Source organism: Petromyzon marinus, chromosome 80 (genome assembly GCF_048934315.1).
Source record: "Petromyzon marinus isolate PM22_M1 ecotype Great Lakes invasive population chromosome 80, UKy_Petmar_22M1.pri1.0, whole genome shotgun sequence".
NCBI classification, from domain to species: domain Eukaryota; kingdom Metazoa; phylum Chordata; class Hyperoartia; order Petromyzontiformes; family Petromyzontidae; genus Petromyzon; species Petromyzon marinus.
The window spans coordinates 7,999,239-8,014,082 of NC_133746.1; the positions used below are offsets into that span (position 1 = coordinate 7,999,239).

Consider the following 14,844-nt stretch of genomic DNA (forward strand, 5'->3'; position numbering starts at 1 on the left):
GCAAACGACTCAAAATAAACACAAGGCGGGGGGGGGGCGGGGAGGGGAGGGGCGGGGAGGGGGGCGGCGGCGAGGGGAGGTGCCACCGCTCGCAGCGACCCTAGCCGGGGACAAGGGGACCGAGAAACTAGCAAACTAAGCAGAAACAAACGCGCTTAGGACAACGCAACGGGAGACGTCGCGGCGGCGGCGTCTCTGTATCGTCTACATCGTCTACATCGTCTACATCGTCTGGAACGTCTGCATCGTCTGGACCGTCTGCATCGTCTGGAACGTCTGCATCGTCTGGAACGTCTGCATCGTCTGGAACGTCTGCATCGTCCGGAACGTCTGCATCGTCCGGAACGTCTGCATCGTCTGGAACGTCTACATCGTCTGCGTCATCTACATTGTCTGCATCGTCTGGAACGTCTACATCGTCTGCGTCATCTACATTGTCTGCATCGTCTGGAACGTCTGCAACGTCTGCGTCGTCTGCGTCATCTACATCATGCGTCGTCTGGACCGTCTGCGTCGTCTGGACCGTCTGCATCGGCTGCGTCTCTATCGTCTGAACCGTCTGCATCATATCGACCGTCTGCGTCGTCTGGAACATCTGAATCATCTGCGTCATCTGCGTCGTCTGCGTCATCTGGACCGTCTGCGTCTGCATTGTCTGGAACGTCTGTACCGTCTGTGTCATCTGGACCGTCTGCGTCTGCATTGTCTGGAACGTCTGAATCATCTGGACCGTCTGCGTCGGCAGGGTCTGCATCGTCTGTACCGTCTGTGTCATCTGGACCGTCTGCGTCTGCATCACTTGAACTGGCTGCGTCGTCTGCGTCGACTGGGGCACCGCAGTGGCTGGATGTTAACTCCCTTGCCAGGTACTCAGGAGGCCCTGGGTTCGAAGCCCCCTCACCCCGGCAGCATATTTGGAGCCTGCGTCTCTCGCTCTCTCCCTGTGGTCGCGCCGGATTGTTCTCCGGGTCCTCCGGCTTTTTCCCCTCCCTCATTTTCGAATCAACGTCTCCGACACGTTCAGGTCGGTGCTTGGGCACTGCTATGAATTCCCGCGTGACATCGGCGTGGCGTGGCGAGGGTGGTGTGCACGGCGTGGCGAGCGTGGTGTGCACGGCGTGGCGAGCGTGGTGTGTGTGGCGTGTGTGTGGTGTGTGTGTGTGGTGTGCACGGCGTGTGTGGTGTGCGTGGTGTGTGGTGTGCGTGGCGTGTGTGTGTGGTGTGTGTGGTGTGCACGGCGTGTGTGGGGTGCGTGGTGTTTGTGGTGTGCGCGGCGTGGCGAGCGTGGTGTGCACGGCGTGGCGAGCGTGGTGTGCACGGCGTGGCGAGCGTGGTGTGCATGGCGTGGCGAGCGTGGTGTGTGTGGCGTGTGTGTGTGGTGTGTGTGTGTGGTGTGCGTGGTGTGTGGTGTGCGTGGTGTGTGTGATGTGCACGGCGTGGCGAGTGTGGTGTGCACGGCGTGGCGAGCGTGGTGTGCACGGCGTGGCGAGCGTGGTGTGCACGGCGTGGCGAGCGTGGTGTGCACGGCGTGGCGAGCATGGTGTGCACGGCGTGGCGAGCGTGGTGTGCACGGCGTGGCGAGCGTGGTGTGCACGGCGTGGCGAGCGTGGTGTGCACGGCGTGGCGAGCGTGGTGTGCACGGCGTACTCTCGGCCGTGTGCCCCTGCAGCAGGGCGGTGGGGGCTTGCCGCTGACGCACGTCCCACAGCTGCAGAGTGCCGTCTTCGCCACCCACCGCCACGACGTGGGGCTGGCTGGGGTGCACGCACACGCACAGCAGGGGCAAGCTGCACCCCGGCCTGGTGGGATACACATACACACACAGAGATATACACACACACACACACAGAGATACACACAGAGATATACACACACACACACAGATACACACGCACAGCAGGGGCAAGCTGCACCCCGGCCTGGTGGGATACACACACACACACAGAGATACACACAGAGATACACACAGAGATACACACACACAGAGATACACACACACACACAGATACACACAGATACACACACACACAGAGATATACACACAGAGACACACACAGAGACACACACAGATACACACGCACAGCAGGGGCAAGCTGCACCCCGGCCTGGTGGGATACACACACACACAGAGATACACACACAGATACACACAGAGATACACACACACAGAGATACACACACACACAGATACACACGCACAGCAGGGGCAAGCTGCACCCCGGCCTGGTGGGATACACGGAGAGACACACAGAGACACACACAGAGATACACACACACACACAGATACACACACACACACAGATACACACAGAGATATACACACAGAGACACACACAGAGATACACACACACACACACGGAGATACACACACAGTGATACACACACACAGATACACACGCACAGCAGGGGCAAGCTGCACCCCGGCCTGGTGGGACACACACACACACAGAGATACACACACAGAGATATACACACAGAGATATACACACACACACACACAGAGATACACACACACAGATACACACGCACAGCAGGGGCAAGCTGCACCCCGGCCTGGTGGGATACACGGAGAGACACACACAGACAGATACACACACAGATACACACAGAGATACACACACAGAGATATACACACAGAGATACACACACACAGAGATACACACGCACAGCAGGGGCAAGCTGCACCCCGGCCTGGTGGGATACACGGAGAGACACACAGAGATACAGATACACACACACAGATACACACAGAGAGATACACACACACAGATACACACACACACACAGATACACACACACAGCAGGGGCAAGCTGCACCCCGGCCTGGTGGGATACACACACACACACAGAGATACACACACAGAGATATACACACACACAGATACACACACACACAGATACACACACACAGATACACACACGGAGATACACACACACAGATACACACACACACACAGATACACACACACACAGATACACACACAGATACACACACAGATATACACACACAGATACACACACACAGATACACACACACAGATACACACACACACACAGATACACACACACACACAGATACACACACACACAGATACACACACACATACACACACACAGATACACACACACAGATACACATAGATACACAGAGAGATACACACACACAGATACACACACAGAGATACACACAGATACATATACACACAGATACACACACAGATACATACACAGAGATACACACAGAGATACACACACAGAGATACACACAGATACACACACAGATATACACACAGAGATATATACACACAGAGATATATACACACACAGAGACATATACACACACAGATACACACACACAGATACACACACACAGAGATATACACAGATACATACACACAGATACACACACAGATACACAGATACACACATATACACACAGAGATACACACACACAGAGACACACACAGATACACACACACAGATACACACACAGAGATATACACACAGATACACACACAGAGATATACACAGAGATACACACACAGATACACACAGATACACACACACACACAGATACACACACAGATACACACACACAGAGAAATATACACACAGAAATACACACACACACAGATATATACACACAGATACACACAGAGATACACACAGAGATACACAGATACACACACAGAGATACACACAGATACACACAGAAATAAACACATAGAGATACACACAGAGATATATACACACAGATACACACACAGAGATACACACAGATACAACAACAACCGCCATTCACCACTAAGTGGCGGTGACGTCACCACGATGCTTGTGCCAGGCTAGGCTACACACACACAGAGATATATATATACACACACACACAGATATACACACGGAGATACACACAGAGATATACACAGAGATATACACACAGAGATACACATACACAGATATACACACACACACAGATACACATACACACAGATACACACAGAGATACACACACAGATACACACACACACAGATACACACACACACAGATACACACAGAGATACACACACACACAGATACACACACACACACAGAGATACACACACACACAGATACACACAGCAATACACAACAACCGCCATTCGCCACTAAGTGGCGGTGACGTCACCACGACGCTTGTGCCAGGCTATGTGCACCCTGAGGCCACGTGAAGTGTCGAACGCCCGCTGGCAGGAGGTCACGGGGCAGACCCAGGTGCCACGGGTCGACTGACTGAGATGACTGGCTGATGCACCACCTGTGCCCCCTACTGTGCCAACCTGCTGTGCTTTAGCCACCCGGCGCTCCGCTCGCTGTTGTGAGCGTCGCTCCTCCGCCCTCCGTTGTTGTTGGAGGGCGACTGCCTCCAACTGCCCAGTAGCATCCTTCACGAGCCTCCTCCACAGAGGCCGATCTTGACACCGCTGGTACCAGTCATCGGCAAGTCCACTCAGCTCCACGTCCTCCTGTACCACATCACTCCATCTCTTCTCTAGCCCGTGCCGCGCCCGCTTAGCCCCCTCAATCCGGCCAAACAAAAGCTGTTTCGGCATGCGGTGGCTGGGCATGCGGGCTACATGACCCAGCCATCGCAGCCTTGCCTGCCGGAGGAGCTCACCGATGGGACCCTGCCCAGATCTTTCAAGGATTTGTGAGCTCCTCACACAATCCAGTCTGGTTAAACCCAGGATGGATCGTAGGCAGGCCAGCCTAAATGTTTCTAACCGGCGAAGATGTTCCATTAGGGGGGTCCACGTTTCGCAAGCGTAGAGAAGGGAGGGAATGACCGTGGCCGAGAAGACCTGAAGCTTAGTGCGGAGCGACAGACCAGGTAGCTTCCACACAGCGTTACGCAACCGATGAAAAGATATTGCCGCTCGACTGATTCGGAGTGAGACCTCTGCTGTTAAACTGGTGCCAGTCATAAGCACACTGCCCAGGTATGGGAAACTCTCCACTCTCTCCACAACTGCCCCATCACCGATTGGGAGTTGTGGGGGTGGAGTGTCCGATGGTACAAAATACCCAGGCAGGTGCTTGGTTTTGGTGGGGCTGATGGTAAGGCCCCACCTCTTAGTGGCACGCTCCAGTCTCAGCAGCAGCGTCTCCAACTCCTCCTCTGACTGAGCAGCTATTACCAAGTCATCAGCATACATAACGTGGTTGAGCAATAGGGAGCCATCCCTTGACCGCACCCGGGCATCGATTAGCCTCCCATTATATCTGTACCATATGGAGATTCCCCCGGTACAGCTATTGAAGGCTTCACGAACTACGTGGTCAAAATAGATGTTAAATAATGTGGGAGCCAGAGGACATCCCTGTCGCACCCCAAAGTGTACACGGAATGGCTCTGACTCCCGGCCACGTAGTTTTACCCGGGCCCGCTCACCATTATGAAGGTCCTTAATGATCGTGAGCAGAGGGTCAGGTACTCCAAAAGCACGAAGAACGACCCAGAGCCCCGGCCTACTGATGGTATCATAGGCCTTGACCAGGTCAATAAAGCAGAGATGTAGGTCTTGTTGGAATTCCCTACACCTCTGCTGTAGCAGACGGACAGAAAATATGGCATCTGTGCAGGACCGCCCTTTCCTGAAACCGCATTGGGGCTCCGCAAGCCTCTCCTCAGCGTGCCTGGCAAGGCGATGCTGAATAATCCTTGCCAGGACCTTTCCCGGCACACTGAGGAGTGAGATGCCCCTGTAGTTGTTACAGTCTGTGCGGTCCCCCTTCTTAAAAAGGGGGACCACCAGGGCATCCTTCCAATCCTGCGGAACCCGTCCAGTGGTCCAGACTGTTGTTATGATGTCATATAGGGCAGTCTGTGCACAAACGCCACCCTCCCTCAGCATTTCGCTTGGAAGATCATCTCTGCCCGCTGCCTTTCCTGGTCTCAGACTCCGGATCGCCTTCAATACTTCCTCAGCAGATGGCACCTCAGCCAGCCACTCACAGGGGGTGACTTCATCCAATATTTGAGGCACCGCAGCCTCAGCAGGGTCATCCTCACTTTGTGCCACAATGTTTTCCTGGCTGAGGGATTTTCCCTCCCCCAATACACACACACAGATACACACACACAGATACACCCAGAGATACACACACACACACAGATACACACACACACAGATACACACACACACAGATACACACAGAGATACACACACACACAGATACACACACACACAGATACACACAGAGATACACACACACACAGATACACACACACACAGATACACACAGATACACACACACACACAGATACACACAGAGATACACACACACACAGATACACACAGAGATACACACACACACAGATACACACACACACAGATACACACAGAGATACACACACACAGATACACACACACACAGATACACACACACACAGATACACACAGAGATACACACACACACAGATACACACAGAGATACACACACACACAGATACACACACACACAGATACACACAGAGATACACACACACACAGATACACACACGCACAGATACACACACACACACAGATACACACAGAGATACACACACACACAGATACACACACACACAGATACACACAGAGATACACACACACACAGATACACACACACACAGATACACACAGAGATACACACACACAGATACACACAGAGATACACAAACACACAGATACAGATACACACACACACAGATACAGATACACACACACACAGATACACACACACACAGATACACAGATACACACACACACAGATACACACACACACACACAGATACACACACACACACAGATACACACAGAGATATACACACACATACAGATACACACACGGAGATACACACACAGAGATACACACACAGATACACACACAGATACACACAGAGATACACATAGATACACACACAGAGATATACACACACATAGATACACACACAGAGATATACACACACACAGATACACACACACAGAGATACACAGATACACACACAGATACACACACACACAGATACACACACACACATATACACACACACACATATACACACACAGATACACACACAGATACACATAGATACACACAGATACACACACAGATACGCACAGAGATACACACAGATACACAGATATACACACAGAGAGATATATACACACACAGAGATATATACACACACAGATACACACACACAGATACACACAGATACACAGATACACACAGAGATACACACACACAGAGACACACAGAGATACACACACACAGAGACACACACAGATACACACACACAGATACACACACACAGATACACACAAAGATATACACAGAGATACACACAGAGATATACACACAGATACACACAGATACACACACACACACAGATACACACAGAGATACACACACAGATACACACACACAGATACACACATAGATACACACACACAGATACACACAGAGATACACACACAGATGCACACAGAGATAGACACAAACAGAAATATATACACACAGATACACAGAGATACACACAGAGATACACAGATACACACACAGAGATACACACAGAAATAAACACACAGAGATACACACACACAGAGATACATACAGATACACACAGAGATATACACAGAGATATATACACACAGATACACACACAGAGATACACACAGATACAACAACAATCGCCATTCACCACTAAGTGGCGGTGACGTCACCACGACGCTTGTGCCAGGCTAGGCTACACACACACAGAGATATATATATACACACACACACACAGAGATATACACACGGAGATACACAGAGATACACAGAGATACACACAGATACACACACACAGATATACACACGGAGATACACGCAGAGATAAACACACACACAGAGATATATACACAGATATACACAGAGATACACACAGAGATATACACACACGGAGATACACATACACAGATATACACACACGGAGATACACATACACAGATATACACACACGGAGATACACATACACAGATATACACACACACAGATATATACACACACACAGATACACACACACAGATACACACACACGGAGATACACACACACGGAGATACACACACAGATACACACACACACAGATACACACACACCACACGCGCACACACACCACACAGATACACACACACACACCGACACACACACACACACAGACAGACACACACACATACACCACACGCGCACACACACACACACACCACACAGACACACACACACACAGACACACACACCACACAGACACACACAGACACACCACACAGACAGACACACACACCACACAGACACACACACACTCACACACCACACAGACACACACACACCACACAGACAGACACACATACACACACCACACGCGCACACACACCACATACACACACACCACATACACACACACCACACAGACACACACTGACACACACACACACACACCACAGACACACACACACACAGACACACACACACACCACACAGACACACACACACACACACCACACAGACACACACACACCACACAGACACACACCCACACACCACACAGACACACACACCACACAGACACACACACACCACACAGACACACACACAGACACACACACACCACACACACCACACAGACACACACACAGACACACACACAGACACACACACACCACACACACACACCACACATACACACACACCACACAGACACACACCACACACACACACCACACCACACACACACCACACACTCACACACCACACAGACACCACACACACCACACAGACACACACACCACACAGACACACACACACACCACACAGACACTCACACACACCACACAGACACACCACACAGACACACACACACACCACACAGACAGACACACACACACCACACAGACAGACACACATACACACACCACACGCGCACACACACCACATACACACACACCACACAGACACACACTGACACACACACACACACACCACAGACACACACACACACAGACACACACACACACCACACAGACACACACACACACACACCACACAGACACACACACACCACACAGACACACACCCACACACCACACAGACACACACACCACACACACACACACCACACAGACACACACCACACACACACCACACACACACCACACAGACACACACACACCACACAGACACACACACAGACACACACACACCACACACACCACACAGACACACACACAGACACACACACAGACACACACACACCACACACACACACCACACATACACACACACCACACAGACACACACCACACACACACACCACACCACACACACACCACACACTCACACACCACACAGACACCACACACACCACACAGACACACACACCACACAGACACACACACACACCACACAGACACTCACACACACCACACAGACACACCACACAGACACACACACACACCACACAGACAGACACACACACACCACACAGACAGGCACACACACACAGACACACATACAACACACACACACACACCACACACACCACACACACACTCACACACCACACAGACACACAAACACCACACAGACACACACACACCACACAGACACACACAGACAGACACACACACACACACACAGACAGACACACACACACACACCACACACTCACCACACAGACACACACACACCACACACACACCACACAGACAGACACACCACACACACCACACAGACACACACACCACACACACCGACACACACACACACCACACAGACACACACACCACACACACACATACACACCACACTACACACACACCACACACACACACACCACACAGACACACACACCACACAGACACACACTCACATACACCACACAGACACACACACACACCACACAGACACACACACCACACACACACACACCACACACACACTCACGAGGCCATGATGGCGGTGGGCTCCAGGTCGTCTCTGCGCATGTCCCAGTGCTTCAGCTGGCCCAGCGAGTTGACGGCAAGGACGCCCGATGAGGTGGCGTGCCGCACGGCATGCAGGGACGTGCAGTCCGCCCAGTCTGTGCATCGCACACACGCACGGTACACACACACACGGTACACACGCGCAAGGTACAAACACGGTATACACACGCTACACACACGGTACACACACACACGGTACACACACGCAAGGTACAAACACGGTATACACACGCTACACACACGGTACACACACACGGTACACACACACACGGTACACACACGGTACACACACACACGGTACACACACACACGGTACACACACACACGGTACACACACGGTACACACACACGGTACACACACGGTACACACACGGTACACACACACGGTACACACACACGGTACACACACACACGGTACAAACACACACGGTACACACACACACGGTACACACACACGGTACACACACACACGGTACACACACGCAAGGTACACACACACACGGTACACACACGGTACACACACACACGGTACACACACGCAAGGTACACACACACACGGTACACACACACGGTACACACACACACGGTACACACACACACGGTACACACACACACGGTACACACACACGGTACACACACGCACGGTACACACACACGGTACACACACACACGGTACACACACACAAGGTACAAACACACACGGTACACACACAAGGTACACATGCTACACACACGGTACACACACACGGTACACACACACACGGTACACACGCACGGTACACACACACACGGTACACACACGGTACACACACACGGTACACACACGCACGGTACACACACGCACGGTACACACACACACGGTACACACACACAAGGTACACACACGGTACACACACACGGTACACACACGGTACACACACACGGTACACACACACACACACGGTACACACACACGGTACATACGCGGTACACACACGCACGGTACACATGCGGTACACACACATGGTACACATAGTACACACAACCAGTACATACACGGTACAATAAACACGCAGTACATACGTACAGAGTACAATACACGCGGTACACACACACGGTACACACGCGGTACACACGCACAGTACACATGCAGTACACACACGGTACACATAGTACACTTGCGGTACACACACGGTACACATAGTACACACGCAGTACACACACACGGTACACAAGGTACACACGCAGTACACACACACGGTACACATAGTACACTTGCGATACACACACACGGTACACATAGTACACACGCAGTACACACGCGGTACACAAGGTACACTTGCGGTACACACACACGGTACACATAGTACACACGCAGTACACACACGGTACACATAGTACACTTGCGGTACACACACACGGTACATAGTACACACGCAGTACACACACACGGTACACAAGGTACACACGCAGTACACACACACGGTACACATAGTACACACGCGGCACACACACACACGGTACACACACACGGTACACAAGGTACACACGTACAGTACACACACACGGTACACATAGTACACACGTACAGTACACACACACGGTACACATAGTACACACGCGGCACACACACACACGGTACACACACACGGTACACAAGGTACACACACGCGGTACACACGTACAGTACACATGCGGTACACATAGTACACATGCGGTACACACGCGGTACACACACTGTAAACACACGCAGTACATAGATACACCGTACAATACACACAGTACATACATACACCGTACAGTATACATGCAGTATATACACACGCAGTACATAATGCACGCTGCAATACACAGTATATACACACACAGTACACCCACAGTACCCACAGCACACCACAGTACGCATAGTACACACACAGTACCACAGTACACACAGTACACTCACACACAGTACACACACAGTACCCACAATGCCACAGTACACAGCACCCACAGCACACACAGTACACACACAGTACCCACAGCACACACAGCACACACACAGTACCCACAGTACACACACACACAGCACACACACACACAGTACACACACAGTACACACAGTACACACACAGTACACAGCACACACAGTACACACACACACAGTACACACAGTACACAGCACACACAGTACACACACACACAGTACCCACAGCACACACACAGTACACACACAGTACACACACACACACAGTACACACACAGTACACACAGCACACACACACAGTACACACAGTACACACACTACCACAGTACACACACACACAGCACAGCACACACACACAGTACACACACACACAGTACACAGCACACACACACAGTACACACACACACACAGTACCCACAGTACACACACACACAGCACACACACACAGTACACACACAGTACTCACAGTACCCACAGCACACACACAGTACACACACAGTACACACACACAGCACACACACACACACAGCACACACACTACCACAATACACACACAGCACACACACAGTACACACACACAGTACACACACACAGTACACACAGCACACACACAGTACACACACACACAGTGCACAGCACACACATACAGTACACACACACACACACCACACACACACACAGTACCCACAGTACACACACACACACAGCACACACACACAGCACACACACACACTACACACACAGTACACACACACACAGTACACAGCACACACACACAGCACACACACAGTACACACACACAGTACACACACAGTACACACGCACACAGCACACACACATAGCACACACACACACACTACACACACAGTACACACAGCACACACACACAGTACACACACACACAGCACACACACACAGCACACACACACACAGCACACACACACAGTACACACAGTACCCACAGCACACACGTACACACAGTACCCACAGCACACACACACACAGTACACACACAGCACACACACACAGTACACACACACACAGTACACACACAGCACACACCACACACAGTACACACACACAGTACCCACAATACACACACAGCACACACACACACACCACACACAGCACACACACACACAGCACACACACACACACAGTACACACACACACAGTACACAGCACACACACACAGCACACACACAGTACACACACACACAGCACACACACCACACACACAGCACACACACACACAGTACACACACACACAGCACACACACACAGCACACACACAGTACACACACACAGCACACACACAGTACACACACACAGCACACACAGTACACACAGTACCCACAGCACACACACACAGCACACACACACAGTACACACACAGTACACACAGTACCCACAGCACACACACACAGTACACACACACACAGTACACACACACACACAGCACACACGCACAGCACACACGCACAGCACACACACTACCACAGTACACACACAGCACACACAGCACACACACACAGTGCACAGCACACACACACACTACCACAGTACACACACACAGTACACACACACAGCACACACACAGTACACACACAGTATACACCCACAGCACACACACACACAGCACACACACACAGCACACACACACAGTACACACACAGCACACACAAACAGTACACACAGCACACACAGTACACACACAGTACACACACACACAGTACACACACTACCACAGTACACACAGTACACACACACAGCACACACACACAGCACAGCACACACAGTACCCACAGCACACACACACAGCACACACACAGTACACACACACAGCACACACACACAGCACAGCACACACAGTACCCACAGCACACACACACAGCACACACACACAGTACACACACAGTACACACACACAGTACCCACAGCACACACACACAGCACACACACACAGTACACACACAGTACACACACACAGTACCCACAGCACACACACACAGCACACACACACACAACACAGCACCCGCTACACTCCACACGCGCAAGCGGGCCACGGCACGGCACCGTTTGAGCGCCGCCCGTTTGCCGCAAAGAGAGAAACCCCCCCCCCCCCCCTCCCGAAGCTGAACTCGACAAAAACCAAAACGCGGCGGCAAACGCCAGGGCAAAGCTTTCGGTTTGGCGGCACCGCGTCGGCGACGGCACCCCACCCATCAACCCCACCACCCACCCACCCACCAACCCCACCACCCACCCACCCACCAACCCCACCACCCCACCCACCCACCAACCCCACCACCCACCCACCCACCAACCCCACCACCCACCCACCCACCAACCCCACCACCCACCCACCCACCAACCCCACCACCCACCCACCCACCAACCCCACCACCCACCCCACCCACCAACCCCACCACCCACCCACCCACCAACCCCACCACCCACCCACCCACCAACCCCACCGCCCCGGCACGGCACGGCACGGGCACCGTAGCGGCGCAGCACCGTCGCCACGGCGACGTCCACGAGGGCCAGGAGGCCGTCCTCGCCCACCGAGGCCGCTTGCTGTCCCCGCGCCGACACGGACGTGCAGACCCCCCGGTGCACGGGTAAGCAGCGAGGCGCGCGGAGGGTCTGTGGTGGTGGTGGAGAGACACACATGGGGACGACACATGGGGAAGACACATGGGGAAGACACATGGGGACGACACACAGGGGGGACGACACAGGGGACGACACACACGGGGATGACACACAGGGGGACGACACACAGGGGGAAGACACATGGGGAAGACACAGGGGAAGACACAGGGGACGACACAGGGGATGACACAGGGGACGACAC

At 52.2% G+C, this 14,844-nt stretch overlaps 1 protein-coding gene across 1 annotated transcript in view; it reads right to left on the reverse strand.

Moving 5' to 3' along the window:
• Positions 1-222: 222 nt before the first annotated feature.
• LOC142905341 (uncharacterized) overlaps positions 223-14,844 on the reverse strand; it is a 28,727-nt gene continuing 14,105 nt past the window's right edge. Inside the window, exons 4-8 of the mRNA XM_076057285.1 lie at positions 14,489-14,633; positions 9,999-10,134; positions 1,776-2,691; positions 434-826; positions 223-330 (exon numbers count right to left, since the gene is read on the reverse strand). Of these exons, the coding sequence (XP_075913400.1) occupies positions 223-330; positions 434-826; positions 1,776-2,691; positions 9,999-10,134; positions 14,489-14,633 (1,698 nt within the window). The remainder of the gene's footprint in view (positions 331-433; positions 827-1,775; positions 2,692-9,998; positions 10,135-14,488; positions 14,634-14,844) is intronic.